At 32.7% G+C, this 20,639-nt stretch overlaps 1 protein-coding gene across 5 annotated transcripts in view; it reads left to right on the forward strand.

Moving 5' to 3' along the window:
- The window catches only part of NBEA (neurobeachin), a 651,237-nt gene that overhangs the window by 58,389 nt on the left and 572,209 nt on the right, over positions 1 to 20,639 (forward strand). For all 5 annotated transcript variants that reach the window (XM_034665060.1, XM_034665062.1, XM_034665064.1 and 2 more), the window contains exons 2-5: positions 10,919 to 11,150; positions 14,576 to 14,676; positions 14,917 to 15,012; positions 20,389 to 20,510. In XM_034665060.1, the coding sequence (XP_034520951.1) occupies positions 10,919 to 11,150; positions 14,576 to 14,676; positions 14,917 to 15,012; positions 20,389 to 20,510 (551 nt within the window). The remainder of the gene's footprint in view (positions 1 to 10,918; positions 11,151 to 14,575; positions 14,677 to 14,916; positions 15,013 to 20,388; positions 20,511 to 20,639) is intronic.

The raw sequence follows: 20,639 nt of genomic DNA on the forward strand, positions 1-20,639 counted from the left end.
AACAAAATGAAAGCCATAATTGTGGCTTGGATTATATAAAAATAGGGGTGAAATTAATATTTTCCAGTCCTTGAATATGGTACATTTCTGTATCTGTTTAGGTTTTCCCCCCTCTCGTAAAACAAACAAACAAAACAACATAGCAGTGTTTTGTAGGTTTTTTTTTTTTTAATTAATTTATTTTACAGAGAGAGAGCTGAGTGTGTGCAAGCTCATAAACAGGGGGAGGGGCAGAGGGAGAGAGAGAGAGAGAGAGTCTCAAGCAGACTCCCTGCTGAGTTGGGAGCCTGACCTGAGGCTCCATCCGTGACTCCTGAGATCATGACCCGAGCTGAAGTCAAGAATTGGACACTTAACCAACTGAGCCACCCAGGCGCCCCATGTAGTTTAGAGCGTAGAAAATTTACACATATTTAGGTAAATTTTTGTCTGAGTATTTCATGTTTTATGCTATTTTACTGGTTTTGGCTTTAATTTATTCTAATTATTCTTTGTTAATATAGAGAAATATAATAGATTTATGTGTACAGATCTTAAATCCTGAGACTAGTAAAATTCTTTATTAATTTGAGAAGTTTTAAGTTGATTTCTTAGGAGTTCCTATGTAAATGATTCTGAGGTTTGTGAATAAATATAATTTTACTTTTTCTTTTCCAATATGTATGTCTTACATATTTACTTTTCTTGACATTTTGCATTGCCTTGAACATCTAGTATAATGCTGAATCGAAGTGGTTGGAGAGGAGGATATCCTTGCCTTATTTCTGAAAAGCATGCAATTATTCAGCCTCAAATATGATGTTAGCTGTGTTTTCATAGATGACTTTTGTCAGTTTGTGGGTGTTCCTTTACATTCTTAGTTTGCTGAAAGTTTTTGTAATGACTACTTTTCAATTTTGTCAAATAATTTTGTGTACCTTTTGAGATGATCAGATGGTTTTTGTTTTTTTAGTCTGTTGATAAGGTGAATTACACTGTTCGATTTTTTGATCGGTAAGCTCACCCGTATTCCTGGGATAAAATGTACTTAGTCATGATGTACAATTTTGTTGTTGTTGTCAACATGTTGCTGTATTTGATTTGCTATATATTTTGTTAAGGTTCTTTGTTTATTTGATTTGAAATATATTTTGTTAAGATTGTGTCTATTTTCAGAGGATTATTTGGCTGTAGTTTTCTTTCTCTGATAGTTTCTCTGGTTTTATTATTGTGGTACTGTTGGCTCATAAAATCAGTTTGGAAGTGTTCCTTCTTTTAAAAAAAAGAGTGGCTCACTCTTGGTGTTAAACATTCTATGGATTTGACAAATGTATAAAGACATGTATCCACCATATAAACCATGCAAAGTATTTTCACTGCTCTAAAAATCCTCTGTGCTCCACCCATTCATATGTCCTTTCACCAACTGCTGGCAATCACTGATCTTTTTATTGTCTCCATAGTTTTGCCTTTTCCAGAATGTCATATAGTTAGAATCATACAGTATACAGCCTCTTCAGATTGGCTTCTTTCACTTAGTGAAATGCAATTAAGGTTCCTCCACATCTTATAGCTTGATAGCTCATTTCATTGTAGTGCACAATAATAGTCCATTGTCTGGATGTACCAAAGTCTATCCATTCACTTACTGAAGGTCATCTTGGTTGCTTCTGAGTTTTGGAAATTATTAAAAAAGCTTCTATAAACATCAGTGTGCAGAATTTTGCATGAACCTAAGTTGTCAGCTCCTTTGAGTGAATACCAATGAGTGCAATTGCTGGATCATATGGTAAGATCATGTTTAGTTTTGTTAGAAACCACCAACCTGTCTTCCAAAGTGGCTGTACCATTTTGTATTCCATCAGCGATAAATGAGAGTTCCTGTTGCTCCACATCCTTGCAGCATTTGATACTGTTAATGTGTACTGGATTTTGGCCATTCTAATAGGTGTGTAGTGATATCTTGTTGTATAATTTATATTTCCCTGATGACATATGATGTATGGAACATCTTATATGCTTTTTTGTCATCTGTGTATCTTCTTCACTGAGGTGTCTGTTAAGGTTTTTGATATTGTTTCTTTTTTATATTTAGTGTTTCCTAGAGTTTAGAATATACATTATGAACTTATCATTTTCTGTCTTCAAATAATATATCACTTCCGGTATATGGTAAGAAACTTTTAAAAGTATACTTAAATTTCTTCCTCTGCTGTCCTTCATGCTCTTGCAGTCATTGTTTTTACTTCTAGATGTTTGTAAATCCCATAATACATTGTTGCTAGTTTTGATAGTTATCTTTTAAAGAGTTTCAAAATGAGGGAAAAAAATGTCTTTTGTATTTAACAACAGACTTAACAATTTTGGAATTCCTCAGTTTTCTTGTCATTTCATATTTCCATGTGGTATCATTTTCCTTCTACTGGAAGAACTTACTTTAACAGTTCTTGTAGTAAAAGTCTGCTGGCAGTGAATTCTCTCAGCTTTTATTTGTCTGCAGAAGTTTTTATTTTGTTTTTATTTATGAGATAGATTAGGGTTTTCAGTATTAGGTTTAGAGGCTTAGAGTTAAAATTCAAAAGTATATAATAGTTTGGCAATTAAGACTTTTAATTTTTACTTCCTTTTATTCATTGGTTGGCGGCTAGCAGCCAGGTGTAATTATCATCTGTTTGTTATAATCTTATTAAGTAATTATAAAAGTGATTATACCACGTTTGATAAACTGTATGTTGTTTTAGATATATTTTAAAGAAGGCACTTATTGTATAAAAGTCACTCACTTTGTTTTCTTCTCCATTCCCTAGAGTTTTTATGGACTATATTTGTAGCAACATTTGTTATGCTCTTGAGTATAGTTATTTCTATACCATAGAAGGATTACCAATATGAATTACTTGTAGAGAGGACTATTGTGAAAGAAATAGGAAACAAACAAGTATTTTTCTATTTTTCGTGCCTTGGTTTCTCAGCTGGGTTTAGGATCATGAACTTTTATTATGTTCATGTCCAAGTTATGAAGTTTTTTCCTGGTACGTACTAAAAATTTATCTGAAATTCATTTATAATGCATGTAGCAGATCTTGAAGATTAGATGACTGATGAAGGTACATATTTATGTGTTGGGGGTGGTCTCTCTAGTTTTTGAATACTTCTTAATTCTATATAAAATTGACAAGACAAGACAAATACTGATGCTGATACTAGCTTTGGAACCTTGGACTGGTTACTTAACTTAGGCTAATCTCAATTTCCTTGTTTGAGATGCTATCTTACAAAATTGTGAGAATTAAATGAGACTATACACATAAATTACTCAGGACATAAGTGTTCACATAATGGTCATTCTTAATTATCATGTTTGCACTTTATTTCTTTGTAATATTACAGATAAAAGTTAATCTCAAAGATTTCTTCTTTAGAGCTTGATAATTCAATACCTTAAAAATTTAGATTGTATCTGCTTCTACAAGTAATTTGATTGGCTTATAGGAAAAGACATCTGTATAGTAAGAGGAAGGAAACAAAATGTAAACAGGAGGACAGAGTAGAGGAAGGAGATAAGACAAATGTAGTTATCAAAGTTTGATTAAATTAATATTTTCTCTTTAGAAAATATTTAGATGGGCCATATTTTTTGTTTCTTTGTATGTCTCATAATTTTTTTGTTGAAGAATGGACATTTTGAATATTGTCATGTGGAAATGCTGGAAATTATGTTCTTTCTTTTTCTTTGTGTTTGTTGTTGCTGTTTTGGGTTGTTTGCTTAGTGATCTTCTAAAATATGTTTCTAAGTCTGTACTCTGTTGTGTGTAGCCATTGAAGTTCTGTTTGTTTGGTGGTCAGCTGATTTTTTTTCTTTTTAAAGATTTTATTTGAGGGAGGGAGGAGAATGAGAGAGAGAGAGACTCTGAAAGCATGAGCTGGGGGGGAGGGGAAGAGGAAGAGGGAGAAGCAGACTTCCCACGGAGCAGGGAGCCCCATGTGGGGGCTTGATCCCAGGACACTGGGATCATGACCTGAACCAAAGGCAGACACTTAACCTACTGAGTCACCCAGGTGCCCCTCAGCTGATGTTTTGACACATTTATCTTAAATGCCTTGAGTCAAGAAAAGAAAAAATGAAAAATCAAAAAGTACTCTTCCTTTCTTTGCCGATTTGCTCTTTTGGGGCACTCCTGCAATGCTTTGTCAGGCTGTTTATAGCTCTCTCCTAGCTTTTACTTCCTGCTTGTGTAGAATCTAAAGGCCAGTTCCAGGTGAAAGCTTAGGGTTTTTTAGGCTTTTAGGCTTTTTCTAAATGTGCCATCTACCCTGGGTATGTGTGGGTATAAAGACCTTATCTTTCTTTCCCCACATCTTTCTTCCCAGGCTTCCAGGTCTGTTTATTGCTTGTCCCAAGTGTTGTCTCTAGCTCAGGCTTCTGCAACTAATATCTGTGCCTTTAAATGCTTCAGCAGAAGTGTTCTAAGTTTGGTGAAATAAAGGCAATTCTTTACACCTGTTCTTGAGAGAGCTGCCAGATTGATTGAGACCCACAAAAGGTTCCTACTGCTTCCTCTGGAACTAGAAAGCAGTTCTTCTAGAACTTTTGCAGGATGCTGTCCTCATGACTGTTGCCCTCCAGGGTTTGGGGGATTATAGGTCAGACAGTGTTGTTTACCATGAACAATAGCTTCTTCTTCACTAAGTCTTCCCCTGGTTCGTGTACATTTTTGTGTTAATTTCAGAGTTTTTCAGAAGTTGATTTTGACAATTTTGGCCAGCTTATTGGTTTTTTAGGGAGAGCATAGACCTGGAGTTGCCCATTCTACCATTTTTTGGTGATGTCATTATTTTTCAAAAGAAGATGTTGTAAACTGATTTCACTTGAATATAGAAACTGGAAGTGGAAATACAATTCAGCCTGATTTTAACAACTAAAAACTGTATGTAGTATACTTAGTGCTTTACTAATTCAAGGGAACAAGTCTTCTGAATTTTACTTGTTAAACCTTATATATTTTCCAAGTAATAATAGAAGAAAAGGTAAGGCAACTGAAAGTATAATCAGGAATGCGAAAACATCTCTGGCTTTGTAATCCCTACTGGAACATTAAAAAATTATATGGCAATAAGAGCAATTCATTGCTGAAGGAGAAAACTTGAATAGTCTGTCTTACAACTTGGTGACTGGCCATGGATTAGACTCTCTTTCCCTCCCTCCTGAACTCCCATCTTGCCATCTTCCCATTCCATGTTAAACACTGAATAATTTTCATGGGCTTGGCACTGTGCTAGAGATGTAGATATAGTGGATAGTTAGACAGAAATGGTGCTTACCCTTACAGAGCTTATTGTAATGTGGGGGATAGAAAGATACCTGAACATCTGTGGTATCATGCAATGATTGCTATGGCGTGCATGGGTTGTAATGGGAATTCAGAGAAAAGCCATCTTTGTGGGCTCTGGGAAGGCTTTCTGGATTAAGTGGTATCTAAACTAATATTTGGAGGCTTATTGGAAGTTAACAAATTTAAAGATTGGAAGAGACCTCTATGTCATGTATAGGGAATAACATTTATGAAAAATTTTAGATGAAGTGAGAGATGTGCAGTGCAGAAATGTTCCTATGACAGTAGCTAGCAAATGGGAAGTAGAGGAAGCTGGAGCTGTGGTGTTAAATTCTGTCTTTATAGGCAGTGTTATCTAGTTTAGAATTTATCCAGAAGGGTAAGTTGCAAAGAAATCCAAATGGTTAATAATTGTCCAATCTGATCTAATTATTGAAAAAGAATTATCCCATATGATTCTAACTAATAATCTAAGATTTCAAAATAAAGGCATTTAAGGAAACAGTCAAAAAAACTAAGAGGCAGCCCACGGAATGGTAGAAGATATTTGCAAATGACACTACAGATAATAGACTGGTATCCAAGATCTACAAAGAACTTCTCAAACTCAACACATGAGAAACAAATAATCAAATCAAAAAATGGGCAGAAGATATGAACAGACACTTTTCCAATGAAGACATACAAATGGCTAACAGACACACGAAAAAATGTTCAAAATCATTAGCCATCAGGGAAATTCAAATCAAAAGCACCTGGAGATACCACCTTACGCCTGGTAGAATGGCAAAAATTGACAAGGCAAGAAACAACAAATGTTGGAGAGGATGTAGAGAAAGGGGATCCCTCTTACACTGTTGGTAGGAATGCAAGTTGGTACAGCCACTTTGGAAAACAGTGTGGAGGTCCCTTAAAAATTTAAAAATAGAGCTACCCCATGATCCAGCGATTGCGCTACTGGGTATTTACCCCAAAGATACAGACGTAGTGAAGAGAAGGGCCATATGCACCCCAATGTTCATAGCAGCATTGTCCACAATAGCTAAATTGTGGAAGGAGCTGAGATGCCCTTCAACAGATGACTGGATTAAGAATATGTGGTCCATATATGCAATGGAATATTACTCAGCCATCAGAAAGAACAATTACCCAACATTTGCAGCAACATGGACGGGACTGGAGGAGATAATGCTGAGTGAAATAAGTCAAGGAGAGAAAGACAATTACCATATGGTTTCACTCATTTATGGAACATAAGAAATAGCACGAAGATATGTAGGAGGAGGAAGGGAAGAATGAAGGGGGATAAACAGAAGGGGGAGATGAACCATGAGAAACTATGGACTCTGGGAAACAAACTGAGAGCTTCAGAGGGGAGGGGGTGGGGGATTGGGATAGGCCGGTGATAGGTATTAAGGAGGGCACATGTTGCATGGTGCAGGGTGTTATACGCAAATAATGAATCATGGAACATTACATCAAAAACTAAGGATGTACTGTATGGTGACTAACATAATAAAAAATTATAAAAAATAAAAATAAAGGATAATTTTGAGTATAAAAAAATAAAAGCTCTATATTTAAGAAATAAAAGATACTTAAATTGCTAGTAATTACAAACCTAGCCTTTCAGAAGATAATATTTTTCAAGTCAGCATTTTATATTCTAAGTTTTTATATAGTAAATTTTATTTATATAAATAAGAGTCATTTCATTTAAAAAGCTCACCTATGATATTTATTTTATATAAATTCCTCTATGAGCAGTTCTTGGGTAGGAAGCCCCATTGTGGACCACTTTTCTTGTAGTGACAATACCTTTTAGAATTTTAAGGAAGAGGCCTGGAAGAAAAGAATTCCCTTAAGGGTGCAAATAGAGTATTACAATGACACATTCAGATTTACAGGAAGTCTTAATTGATTTATAAATCTCTTTTATTTTCTCCTTTTTATCCCATACACAGTTCATAAAACACTGATTTCTTTGTAGATCTCTGACACATCTCATTTCTATTTTTTTTTTAAGTCTAAAGTCAGAATTCATAGGAAGGCATTTAGGTTCATTTTTCAATCTAGAGTAGAATCCTGGATCTGTCACTTTACTTATAAGTGACCTTGTTCATGCTGCTTAATCTCATTTATTTTCACTTTATGCATTTTCCTCATAGACTTTAGTTAGAGAATAATTTAAATAATGAAAGCCAATTGTTTATACTTTTTCTTACGTACCTTAGTTGGTAAATATTGAACCACTCATTTATAAGTAGGGAATAAATATTTCTCTAATCTTGGAATGATAGTTTTGTAAGCATTTAGCCTTATTAACACTAACGTATTAAAAATTATAGTAAAGGTTAGAAAGACCATCTGAAAATACAGGCCTACTGTACAACATCTACAATAAATATTTTTACAGCTTCTGGCAAAGAAACCAGAGATCCAAACTGTACTCTACTCTTTTGTGATTAAATGATATATAGAAAGGAGCATTGTTTTTTGACTGTGAAAGATGGAACCGTAAGCTTCCCATAACAGAGGCTGATTGTTAGAATTACACATACTAATTGTTGATTCCTTTAAAAGCAGACTATTTTTTTTTCCTTCCCACTGAGCCCATCTCTGTTATTTACACATTACATAATGGTTGTTGGTTATGCCAGACTCTACAGAAATACTTACAATTCATTTAGGAGATCAGTCTAAAAAATTCTTCAGTGTTCTCCCATTTTAGTATATACTAATTCTTAAACACATTTATTCAGAGGCTCATAGGCTTAAACCTAAGTATCTACTTCTATTAGTTCAGTCATCAAGTGTCCACATCATTGATTTTCAAACTGGTTGTTGTTGTTGTTGTTTTTCCCTCTATATGGTTCCCTTTTAGAGCACCTCTTCTGAGTTACTAACCACTGGTCTGCAGGGTTCATAGTAGTGACCCAAGTCAATTGGACGTGTAATAGTGGAAAAGTAAGCAGTTCTTTGGTAAGACCATGGTATGGTGAAAAGATGCTCGAGTTGGTTCTCATAGGTCTACAATTAATATCTAAGAGAGTACATGATCCACAATAGTTTAACATTTGCTGGAAACATAAGGCTTCAGCTAGCTGTTTCATGGTACTTCAGGCATATGTGATCAGATGACTACTTTTTTTTGTTTGTTTGTTTAGCTCAGAGTTGGGGTCATAAGAGAACTGGTAATAGCTGACCTTAACTGAATGCTAGCAGGATGGCTAACTTTGTTCCTAAGTGGTTAAACCCAATCACTTTATTTAATCCTCATAACTACAACACTGTTAGATAGGAACTTTTATTTCCATACTTATTTTTTTTTAAACATTTTATTTATTTATTTGACAGAGACAGAGACAGCCAGCGAGAGAGGGAACACAAGCAGGGGGAGTGGGAGAGGAAGAAGCAGGCTCACAGTGGAGGAGCCTGACGTGGGGCTCGATTCCATAATGCCGGGATCACGCCCTGAGCCTAAGGCAGATGTTCAACCTCTGTGCCACCCAGGCGCCCCTTATTTCCATATTTAGATGAAGTAACTGAGACTTAGAGAAGTAGAGTCATTAAGGTCACACAGCAAGTGGTATAGCCAAAATCTGAGTCCAGGAAGTCTGAATTCAGAAACAATCTCTTAACCATTCTAGTAGCTATTTTTGTTAATAAGACAGAAATAGGAGGAGGAGTTGAAGTTTTTTCATATAGCCTTTAATCTGAGAGAATATCTAGGTCAAAAAAAAAAGGGTCAGAAGTTAGGATGAGGGCTAGTTTCTCATAAAGTTGAGTTTTTGAGCTGTTTACAGAGAAAAATACAGAGTATAATTTTAAAATTTGGGAATATTTTGTTTTTAAATTCTAAAATTTCAGAAGACTTAAAAATATTCTTAAATGAGATTTTATTGCATGTATGGAGTTGTATGAGGACAGACATTGGGTTTTGATCCTGGATCCTCTGTCTACTAGTTTTGTGATCTTTTCCAAGTTAAATTTTCTGTGCTTATTCTTCCTTATCTGTAAAATGAAGATGATAATATGTCCTTTCTCATAAGTTGTTGTTTGAGAATTAAATTAATCTATGAAAAGCTCTTAGAATAGTACTAAATGTATATAATTTTACCTGATGGTATTATTATTATTATTAATATTAATTGTATTTATCCCGTAGCATGTGGTCATCTACCCATATTAATGAACATTATTCTTTGATAAAAATTTCTTCTTGAATCTAATTTCTGGTACCGATCTGCCCCTAATCTTATTTTTCCTTTATTTCCATTTTCTTAACTACTTACAGTTTATGTCTTCTTTTATGCTTTTTGTAACTTATGAACCAATTTCAACTTTTGGGGGGATAAGGCAGAGTATACATACATATATGCATCTTTATTTCTGGAATTTAACACTATTAGTGCACAGGCCTTTTCTTGTTTACAGATATATATATCACTAGTTCCTAGAACAGTAATTTTTAGTCTTTAATACATAAAATATTTAGGGGCACCTGGGTAGCGCAGTCGTTGGGCGTCTGCCTTCGGTTCAGGGCATGATCCTGGCGTTCCAGGATCGAGTCCCACATCAGACTCCTCCACTGGGAGCCTGCTTCTTCCTCTCCCACTTCCCCTGCTTGTGTTCCCTCTCTCGCTGGCTGTCTATCTCTTTCAAATAAATAAAGAAAAAAAATCTTTAAAATAAATAAATAAATAAAATATTTATTGAATGAATGAATAATGGATGTATGACTTCAAATTTGCAGGTATTTTGTATATGGCTATTATTTTCTTCCTAAATTTTCTATTTTTTAGACCAGAAAGAGATCTAGTTTTTCAGTGTTCTTCTTTAAGAATGGTACTTTTAATACATCATATGTGATTTGATCAATAGAGAATAAGAATATCATTGTATCTTTTATTCTATGTGTATTGTCTATCACTGTACCAAAAGTAGCATTTGGGAGGGACAGTAATACTTTTGACTCACTTGACATAATGCCACAAGTCAAATACATTGCTATTAAATCATCTTTGTATATTAATTCACATTTTTTAAAGTGTTATAAGATACTAGGTATATTTCTTTTAAACATTTTAAAAAAATTGATTCTATCATTTCAACTTTTACTATAAGTTTGCTAGCATCAGTTTCTTATATCTTTATCTTCTGTACATGGAGATTAGGCCCTTTTTTTTTTCTTTTCTGTTACGTCTACTTTGTCAGTATAGTAATATCACAAAAGAAAATAAACTTCATGTCTTAAAATTTATTCTTAGTGAATTCTGCATTTTCTAATGATTATCCCTTTTTGGATCCAAATTCTTTTTTATAGGAATTTGTCCTGAATCCTACCCAGTAGTTATATGCACCATTTTGCTCTACTTCATTTGAAATTGCCTATTTCAATTTTTAAAAAACTAGACTTTGCTAGTTTTCATTCTTACAGCACCTGTAGCTGTAGCTTTCAAATTTTTATCAAAAGTCATTTTAGACCAGAAGACTTGAAATTTTTTAGAGTAGCTGTGCTATCCTGCTAGTTGAATTATTTTATTATTTTTATTTTATTGTTATAAATAATCTCTGATGTTATCATTCTTTTTGTTTATTTTCAGCTGGTTGGCGGAGAATTTGACTTGGAGATGAACTTTATTATCCAGGATGCTGAGAGTATAACATGCATGACAGAGCTTTTGGAGCATTGTGATGTAACATGTCAAGCAGAAATATGGAGCATGTTTACAGCCATTTTACGAAAAAGTGTTCGGAATTTACAGACTAGCACAGAAGTTGGGCTAATTGAACAAGTATTGCTGAAAATGAGTGCTGTAGATGACATGATAGCAGGTATGAGGTTATCTGACAGGTTAATGTACTTTAAATGTTTATAAAGATTCACGTACTTCTCTTTATATTCCATTGGTAATATAGATTTGTTGAAGCTAACTTGAGTTAAAATAGATAGAAATGTTTGGAAAATTGCCCTTGTATATTAAGGAAAAACTTGAAGAATGGAAGAAACCTTCTTCTTTATTAGATAAACATAATTACTGATTTTGCTTTTCCAGGTTTTAGAAAATGTCAATTACGTGGAATAAATAGCAACAAAATCTATCAGAAAAATAAACAGTACCTTTTTACATAGTACTTAGTTAAACTTTACATAATTAAAATTTTACAGTATGTATTACAGTTCTGTATAGTGAGCATTTTACCAACTTCTTCAAGCTCCATGCTTTTCAGTTTGGCATATATGGAACTATGACAGGAGGAACTAATATCCTTAGAATAAGCATTTGAATTTTTAGGAAATGTCCATTTTACTTTGATATTTTTTAGAGAAACTTTTGTATTAAAATAAACAGATAGAGAATAGAAAATAAAATTGCCATGGAATTTCAAGATAAAAATACTAAGTTTTGTGCTTGTTATGTGTTATTTCAGATAACTTTGAAATCTGTGATTATTCATTGCCAATCCTTTATCTCCCTGCAAGTTCATCCTCCTTTGTTGTTAGATGCACTTCAGTAGAAATGTTTTGAAAGATGGTCCCAGAGCAACATTATTCCCAGAGAATAAGTTTAGAGTTTAAAATGTTGATTCTTTTAAGCCATGACTCTTCAGCATAAGTCTCTTCTAATTTTATAAAAGGGTCTTCATGATTTTAAAGGTGCTAATATGACTCCTCACAGTATCATACCTGAACCTTAAAAGTATCAGACACCAGAGAATCCTCTCTCATATTTTGATTTATGCATAATTTTAATATTAGAACAAAACATTAAGAAATAATGGAGTGAAGAATAATTTAAAGAAAATGTCTTTTAAACAATATTTAAACATTTTTGTTTTTCTAATAGAGTATATTAGAATCATTTCTAATTGCTTTCAAGGTGGCATCTATCTCTAGAGTGATTTAGCATTCTCTATACTGGCTGTTAATGGTTAAATTGATGAAAAATGAAATTCAAATTTAAAACATCCTTTTAATGATGATATGTACCATCTGTAAACCATTCTGTAAATTCTAGCATTGTTTAACAGGAGTTTATTTGCATAAGCTTGTATGTTTGGTGCTTACATGTTGTATAGAACATCATGCGATCTTTGAGTACTTATATCTGGGTTTAGTCCTGAAGTTTTTTTTGTTTTTTGAAATAAAGTGGCTACCACTTTATAAAGTGCACTTTAGAAAATGAGCCACAATTACATACTTAGTAATTTACTGGTACATAATTCATGAGCTTTGAGATATAAGATGATAGTAAGCTTGATTAGTACTGCAAAAGTTCATATGTTCATGTTTTCCATTATATAAAGCTCCTAATTCTCTTATCTTTGCTTCTCAATAATAATAATATTGGTAACACAAAACTTTCACTTTTTGTTATTTTATCATTGACTAAACATCAGAAAAATACCTCTACCGTACATTTTAGCAGAGAAAATAAAATTTAGATAACATACTAATGAAGCACCAAAAAACACTACTAAGTTTTCACTCTGAATATTTATAGCTTGTTAAGTTCAAAGAGGCACTTTTCACTTACTAAGGTGTAGGTATTACTAGAAGGTAGTTAAATACCTATCTAAATTGAAAAGAGAATTTCATAGTCTGAGTATTTTTTCTCCTTTAAAAATTTTGTCCAGAAAAAAACACCTGTTATAATAAAATTAAACTGAACTACTTGGTTATATGTACAATAAATAAGAAATTTTAATAATTATGTAATTAAATACAAATTTAATAGATTACTTTTTGTGACACACATATAAGATTAGATAAAGGTTTGGAAAAATAAGTTTAATTTTTTAGGAAAGTATTTGTAGGTAAATGTATAAGAAATCTGTGAATTTGCCGTTGCAGCTAATTGCTTGAAACTACTTCTTACTAACTTAGGGTTTTAAGATGCTTAATTTCTATCTAGAATTTTTTCTTAAAAACAGATCTTCTGACTAAAATGTAGTAACTATAAACTTTTTTATTGAATGATGAAACATTTTATTTCATTAAAAGATCTCTCTCAAAAATGGCATATCAATAGTCACAATTTAATCATAGGGATTGCTTACTTACTGTGGCATTAAGTAAGATTATTCAGTTATTTGTTGATGAAAATAACCATATTAAATTTCTATTTTGAAATAGATACATAATAAATATTTTTAAAGTCTCAAATTCTAGGTGTTAATTTGTGATATTTGATAATATATATTATACATTAGTAACTATTTAAACTTATTCTAACTTGCTTTTTAAATTAATTGATGATAAATTATTTAGAATGTGTATGTGGATTGATTGTAATAATTTGTGTAGCATCTTTAATCCTTAGGAAGTGCTTTAGAAATCGAAAAAATGAAGTATAAATATTTAGATGTTTAATTTCTTACAAAGAACGATTGATAGAGGTACTACTCACAATGTCTACATGAGAAAGAAATCAAGGCCAAGAGATTAAATGTATAATTTTCCTATTATCTGGTGAGCTGATGTGTCTCTCATATGCACATAAACACATGAACAGAATGGATATCACTAGTAACGTGTTAAAATCATACTTTGATTTAGAGACTATTAGGTAACAGAGAGGGCTCTGGAGCCACACTGCCTAGGTTTTAATCCTGACCCTACCACTTAGAAGATAGAGTGTGTTTTTGGGCAAGGTGATTAGGTTATTTATGTCTCACTTTCTTCATTTTCGGAAGTGTTTAATAATAGTACTTACTTCATAGGCTTGTTATGAGGATTTGTGTAGTTAATAACTGTGAATCACTTGAAATAATGCCAGGCAAGGAGTAAATGCTCAAAATTGTTGTTAATGGGGCAAGGAATATTTCAAGTATATATTTTATTAAGAATAGATAATTCTAAAGTAAAATATGGTCAAGTCTCACTTTTTTATAAATAACCGATTTACAACATTAAATCATTGTACCTTTGAGTATTTTTGCTTTCCTTTCCCTGCATACAGTTGGTGTATATGTGTGTGTGTATTCTGGGAATTTATAAAATCTATTTTTATATTTGCTAAGGAAACTTAATTATAATGGTAAATCTGATGGGGAAAAATCCTCAAATTCAAATATAATGTTTTTGGCTGTCTGAGGACTTAAAAATTGTTAATTAGAATTGACTATTCATGAGGACATTTAGATAAATATGTATGTAGAAATGAGAATTGATAACTTTTGCTCTTTCAAAAAGTGTATTACCTTGACAGATGGCAGCTCATGACTAGAGTTCAGAATAACTTTATTTTCCTTTGAAGATCTTCTAGTTGATATGTTGGGGGTTCTTGCCAGCTACAGCATCACTGTCAAGGAGTTGAAGCTTTTGTTCAGCATGCTTCGAGGAGAAAGTGGAATCTGGGTAAGCTGTGGGCAGAGGGAAAAGTATTCAATATTGGTGCATTAATACTTAATGTTCAACAATTTGTCTCTAGAGAGCTATAAACTTGAATTTGTAATGGAAATCGTTCTCCTTAAAGAGCTTAGTAAATGATGTGAAATTAATTTCTCTCTAGTTAGAAAACAATCTAGCATCTAACATGATACATTAGGTATTTTTGCTAAAGTTGTATGGTGACAGTTCTTTTTCTTGTTTCCTTAGCCAAGACATGCAGTAAAATTATTATCAGTTCTTAATCAGATGCCGCAAAGACATGGTCCTGATACTTTTTTCAATTTCCCTGGTTGTAGTGCTGCGGTAAGTTTTAAATACATGTGTTTATTTTTATTTATTTATTTTTAATTCAGCTCTGTTAAGGTATAATTCACATAAGATTCACCAATTTAAAAGTACAATTTGATGAGTTTTAAAGTTCATAATTACCACCACAGTCATGATTTTCAACAATTCCTCGTTTCCTAAAGTTCCCTGTGTCTCTTTGAAACCAGTCCCCTCTCCCCAGCCCCTGTCCTTGCAGTCTCAGATTTATTTTGTGTTTTTATGATTTTGCCTTTTCTAGAATTTCATATAAGTAAAATCGTACAGTGTATAGTCTTTTCTGTCAGGCTTCTTTCATTTACCATAATGCTTTTGAGGTTACCCATGTTGTAGCTTACCAGTAGTTTATTCTGTTCCTTTTTATTCTGAGTTTTGTTACATTTTATGGATATGCTACAGTTTATCCATTCACTAGTTTATCCAACTCACTATTTGAGTTTTTGGTTTCTGGCTATTGTAAATAAAACTGCTCTGATCATTTGAACATAGATCTTCTGTGGGCATGTTTTCTCATCTCTTAAGTAAAAACATGAGTGAAGTTGCTAGATTTTATGCTAAGTGTGTGCTTCATTTCACGAGAAACAGGCAGATTGCTTTCCATAGTGGAAAATTTTGAATTCTCCTTGACAGTATATGAGAATTCCAGTTGATCTGCATCCTGGACAATGTCCCTCTTTTTAATTTGAGGCATTTAAGTGGTTATCTAATGGTACCTTATTGTAGTTATAATTTTGTATTGCCCTAATGACTGATGCTATTGAGCATTTTTCATGTGTTCATTGGTTGCTTTTACATGTTTGTGATATTTGTGTTCAAATCTTTGTTCAGTTAAAAAAGTTGGTTTTATTATCTTAAAGAGTTCATTATGTATTTGGGGTATAAGTTATTTTGTCACATGGATAATTATCAAATATTTTTTCCCAATCTGGCTTTTCTTTTACTTTCTTAACAGTATTTCTTAAAGCAAACAGACTTTAATTTTGATGAAGTTCAATTAAACTTTTTTTATGGAATATGCTTTGTAATCTAAGAAATCAGTATAAACCAAGGTCATAACATTTTTTTTTATGCTTTCTACTAAGAATTCTTTTGTTTTAGCTCTTATATTTAGGTCTATGATTCTCTTTGTGTGAATTTTAAAAATATGATATGAGGGAAGGTTGGAGATTAAACTTTTTGTTTGTTTTGCATATGAATATTGAATTGTTTCATGACCATTTGTTAAAGAGACAGTCCTTTGACATTGGGTTACCTTGGCACCTTTCTTGAAAACTATCTAGCTGTGTTTGTGTGGGTTTGTTTCTGAACTCTGTTTGGTTCCTTTGTCCTCTGTTTTTGCTTTTATGCCAATATCGGATCGTCTTCATTTTCGTAGCTGTATAGTAAGTAGTTCTTAAAATCAGGTCGTGTAAGTACTCCAACTTTGTTCTTCATTTTCAAATAATTTTGGCTATTCTAGATAGTATTTCAGTACATGTTGTGAATAAATTTGTCAGATTTATAAAATGCTTACTGGGATTTAGATTGTATTGTGTTAAATCTGTAGAACAGTTTGCAGGGAAGATTATTGAGTCTTCCAGTTGACGAACACAATATATCTCTTCCTTTATTTAGTTTTCTGTGATTTTTCAGTGTTTTGCAATTTTTAGCATAAAGTCTTAAATATCTTTTGTTTCTGTTCCTATGTGGGAGGTTTTTTAATCATCAATATATTGATATTAATGTTGAATTCTGTCGAATGCTTTTTCTTATTTTATGGATGTGAACATATGGTTTTTCTTGTTGATCTTTATTAATGTAGTAAATTACAATGATTGATATTTAAGTGTTAAACTAGCCTTTGTGTTCCTGGGATAAAAACTCGTTGGTTGCTATGTTTTAACCTTTTCATACAGCACAGATTTTATTTGCTAACCTAATGCTAAGAAATTTTGCAATTATTTTTATGAGTGATTTGGGGGTGCAGTTTTCTTTTTCTATAATACCTTTTTCTTGTTTTGGTGATAGGGTAATTCCTCATATGATGAGTTTGGAACTATTTATTTCTTTCTATTAAAGAGTTTATGTAAATTGATATTACTTATTCTAAAATGTATGCTGGAATTCACTATCGTAGCTATTTGGAACTGGAGTTTTCTTTGTGGGAAGGTTTTAAACTATGAACTTAATTTCTTTAATGGATGTAGGGAGGTTTTCTGTTTTCTTCAAGTAAGCTTTGTTAGTTTTGTCTTCCAAGGTATTTGCCCAGTTAATCTAAGTTGTTGAATATATTGGTATAAGTTTACCATTATATCCTCTTCTTACCTTTTTAATGTCTGTAGGATATTTAGTGATGCCTCCTCTTTCATTCTTGATACTGGATTTTTTTTTCCTGATTAATCTAGCTGGAAGTTTATCCATTTTGTTGTTCTTTTCAAAGATATAACTTTCTCAGTCTGCTTGATTTCATTGTTTTTATCTATATTGTGACATTGTAGAGAGTATGTATAATTTTGACTAGAAGAACTGATTTTGATTTCTGAATCCTCTACTTCATTACTGTGGAAGACTGGTCCCTTAATGTCTCTTGGCTTACTTTAATGTAAAATAATAGTACTTTCTCATGGAAGAGTGTTACTGTGAGCCTGTAATGAAATAATACACTATTTAATATAGAAGTACTATATAAGTTGTAAAACATGTAAATATTTCTTGCTCTTTGGTTATTATTAGTGCATAAGCATCCTTGTAGTATATCATTTCATCAACCATTCCCCTAATTTTATTTGTTTCCTTTAATATTTATTACTAACTTTTATTTAAAGTTATAATTTTCTATTGCAACAAAATTGTGAAACAAAAATAGCAAAGTTAAAAATCTCTTTCCAGATGAAAGTTAATTTTACGTATCAGATTGTTAGGGTGGAACTCAAATCAAATGTACATTGTGGTACTTAGCAGAGAAAACACTGTCACTGTCCCTAAGAAGGTACCGGTTTTCTCAGATTTATGTAATAGTTCTATTTGCATATATACATATATTTTAATACACTTTATAGAACTGTTATTGGTCTGGCATCTAGCAGATTTCAGTTTAAGGGATGAGAAAGAAGAACCAAGTGTTTTGACAGAAATATAAACAAGTTACTATCTTACTGATGGAATTAACAAAATTAGCTAAAACAGAGTGTTAAAGCTATTTTAATAAGTTGCTTGAATTGCGTCAGTTGGGTTGCAAGTCATCCTGTTTTTAGACATTTGATCCATTTACCAGAAATCTGTGAATATTTGCTATTAATATGTAATGCATTTTACACACACATACATGCACACACACACACACACAGAGAATTTTACTTACATGTTGTTAGTGGTGTATGTTTGAATTGTTTTTGTTCAGGCGATTTTGATGGACTTACACTCCTCCTTTCTTGGTTTTCCCTGTATCACTCATTTTCATGAAGGGTAGTATCAATTAGGAATATAGTTTATGTAGGCGAAGAAGCAAAGAAGAAGCTAGAACTTCTACAACTGTTATTTCTTTTGAGTCATAGAAGTTATATATAAGGTAAATGATATTATTGCTATTAAATTAGTTGTGGAAAGAGCCTCAACTTGTAACATTGTTAAGGTTCTAAAGCAGAGTCACAGCCTGAACTAAAATTTATCTGACCTTAAATCAGTGTTTTATTTTGTTTTGTTTTTTTAGTAACACATTGGCTTATTTCCAGGTGTATTATCTCTGCCCTGTAACTACTGAAAAAATCAGATAGGAGCTGATTTTAAAATCCTTACTATTACAGTGTTTCTGGTAATTTACTTTTGGATGAGCATGATAGTTACAAGCGGGTACATACTGTCTGGACCACTGTTGATAGCAGTGCTTTTGGATCACTAAAATTATGGCACTGCTTACATTTCCTCAGAAATAACCATACTATATATAGTATGGTTATTTCTGAATTATATTTTATGCTGTGGAGGTGCCTTTCTATGAGCTATGCTGCCTTCATATGAGCAACTTGGAATGGAATTCTATGGAGTGGGTTATGTAAAGGTGAATGACAAATGTTAGATGATATTTTATGTGATCTGTGACTTTTATGGATATACTATTTAGATTTGCCTTTCATGATTATCATTTGTTTCATGAGTCTGCTTAATTTAGGAAATAGTGAATTCTTCTAATTCACTGAAATAGTTTACTGAAAGCATTCCATCTAAACATCAGGGTTATTTCTTTTGCAAATTAAATAGATAGGAGCATAGCTTTTGGAATCTGTTGAACTAGAGGGCAGTGAAGGATACAGATTTTGGAGTCCTGTGGACTCAGACACAGTGAGGAACATCCAGTTTTGGGTACCAGAATATTTCAGAAGGAAATATGGAAGAAGAATAAAGACAGCTTAAATCCAAAATCACAAAGGTATCCCAAGGGGTATGCCATTAACACCATGGGATCAGAAGGAAATGTAAGGAATCTAGGAAATGAGTGTTGAGATCAGGCACAAATGGTTTGAATGTAAATGTTCCTGGGTTTCACATCAGGCAGTACTGTACAGTCAGCTTTTGTACATTGACTAAGGGAGGTTGTAGGCATTAGCTAAAAAGAGTAGGAAAAGCCTGGAGATACAGTGTATACTGTAGAGAAGGCTTTGGTTGGTATAAAAGGTAAGAGTCAAAGATTGAGGAGTACCATCTTGAAATGGGCGATTTCAGGTCCCTGAAACATTTAGTCTAGCTGTTACATACTAAATTTAAGAGAATGTCTTTCAGTAAAGGTAACTACCTTGTTGAAGAGATTGGTCATAATATAAAGATCCTTATTTAGCCACGGAATTATTGGAAGTCCACAGTGAAACTGAGGAAAGTGCTATTCTAGAGCCTTTCAGGTGTGTGTTTGGTACCAGCTGTAGCAAGACCAAAGACTAATATTATTTCATTATCACTCAAGGTTAGATTCTTCTTTTTGTAAGACTTTTTCGTCCATTGTAATTTGGTTCACTAGTGTTTGCAACTGTGTGTGATTTAGGGCTCTTTCAGTCCTACTGTGGAGATAATAGCAAATGATCTCTTGGATCACCTGTCTTTTTCTTCATGGAAGAGTAGATCTAGAAAACTTGAAGGGCAGCTTGGCTCAAATTCTTTCCTCTATCTTTTAGTTTAATGCAATCTTTAAGTTCTAATTTAGTGTCTAGTGGACTGGATGTTGAAACCTGATGATATAGAAAGTGCTAAGTCCATTAGCTGGGAATAAGTCCATGATTTTCTGATATTTATACTTTCATTGTTTTTTGATCTGTAAAGGCTATATTTGACCTTGGTTACTATCACATTGTCTTTAGCTGATACTTTTCTTTTTTCATTGCCTTGTAGGCAATTGCATTGCCTCCTATTGCAAAGTGGCCTTATCAGAATGGCTTCACCCTAAATACTTGGTTTCGTATGGATCCATTAAATAACATTAATGTTGATAAGGATAAACCTTATCTTTATTGGTAAGTAATATATTTAATTTTAGTGCTTTTATCTTAAATATTTCACTTTTATAAATATGTTACAGTATCAAGGCAACATTAAATAGAATGAGTATGTGTTTGTGTGGTATACATATATTTATATTTGTA

This window comes from Ailuropoda melanoleuca, chromosome 7, assembly GCF_002007445.2.
Source record: "Ailuropoda melanoleuca isolate Jingjing chromosome 7, ASM200744v2, whole genome shotgun sequence".
In the NCBI taxonomy this organism is placed as follows: Eukaryota; Metazoa; Chordata; class Mammalia; order Carnivora; family Ursidae; genus Ailuropoda; species Ailuropoda melanoleuca.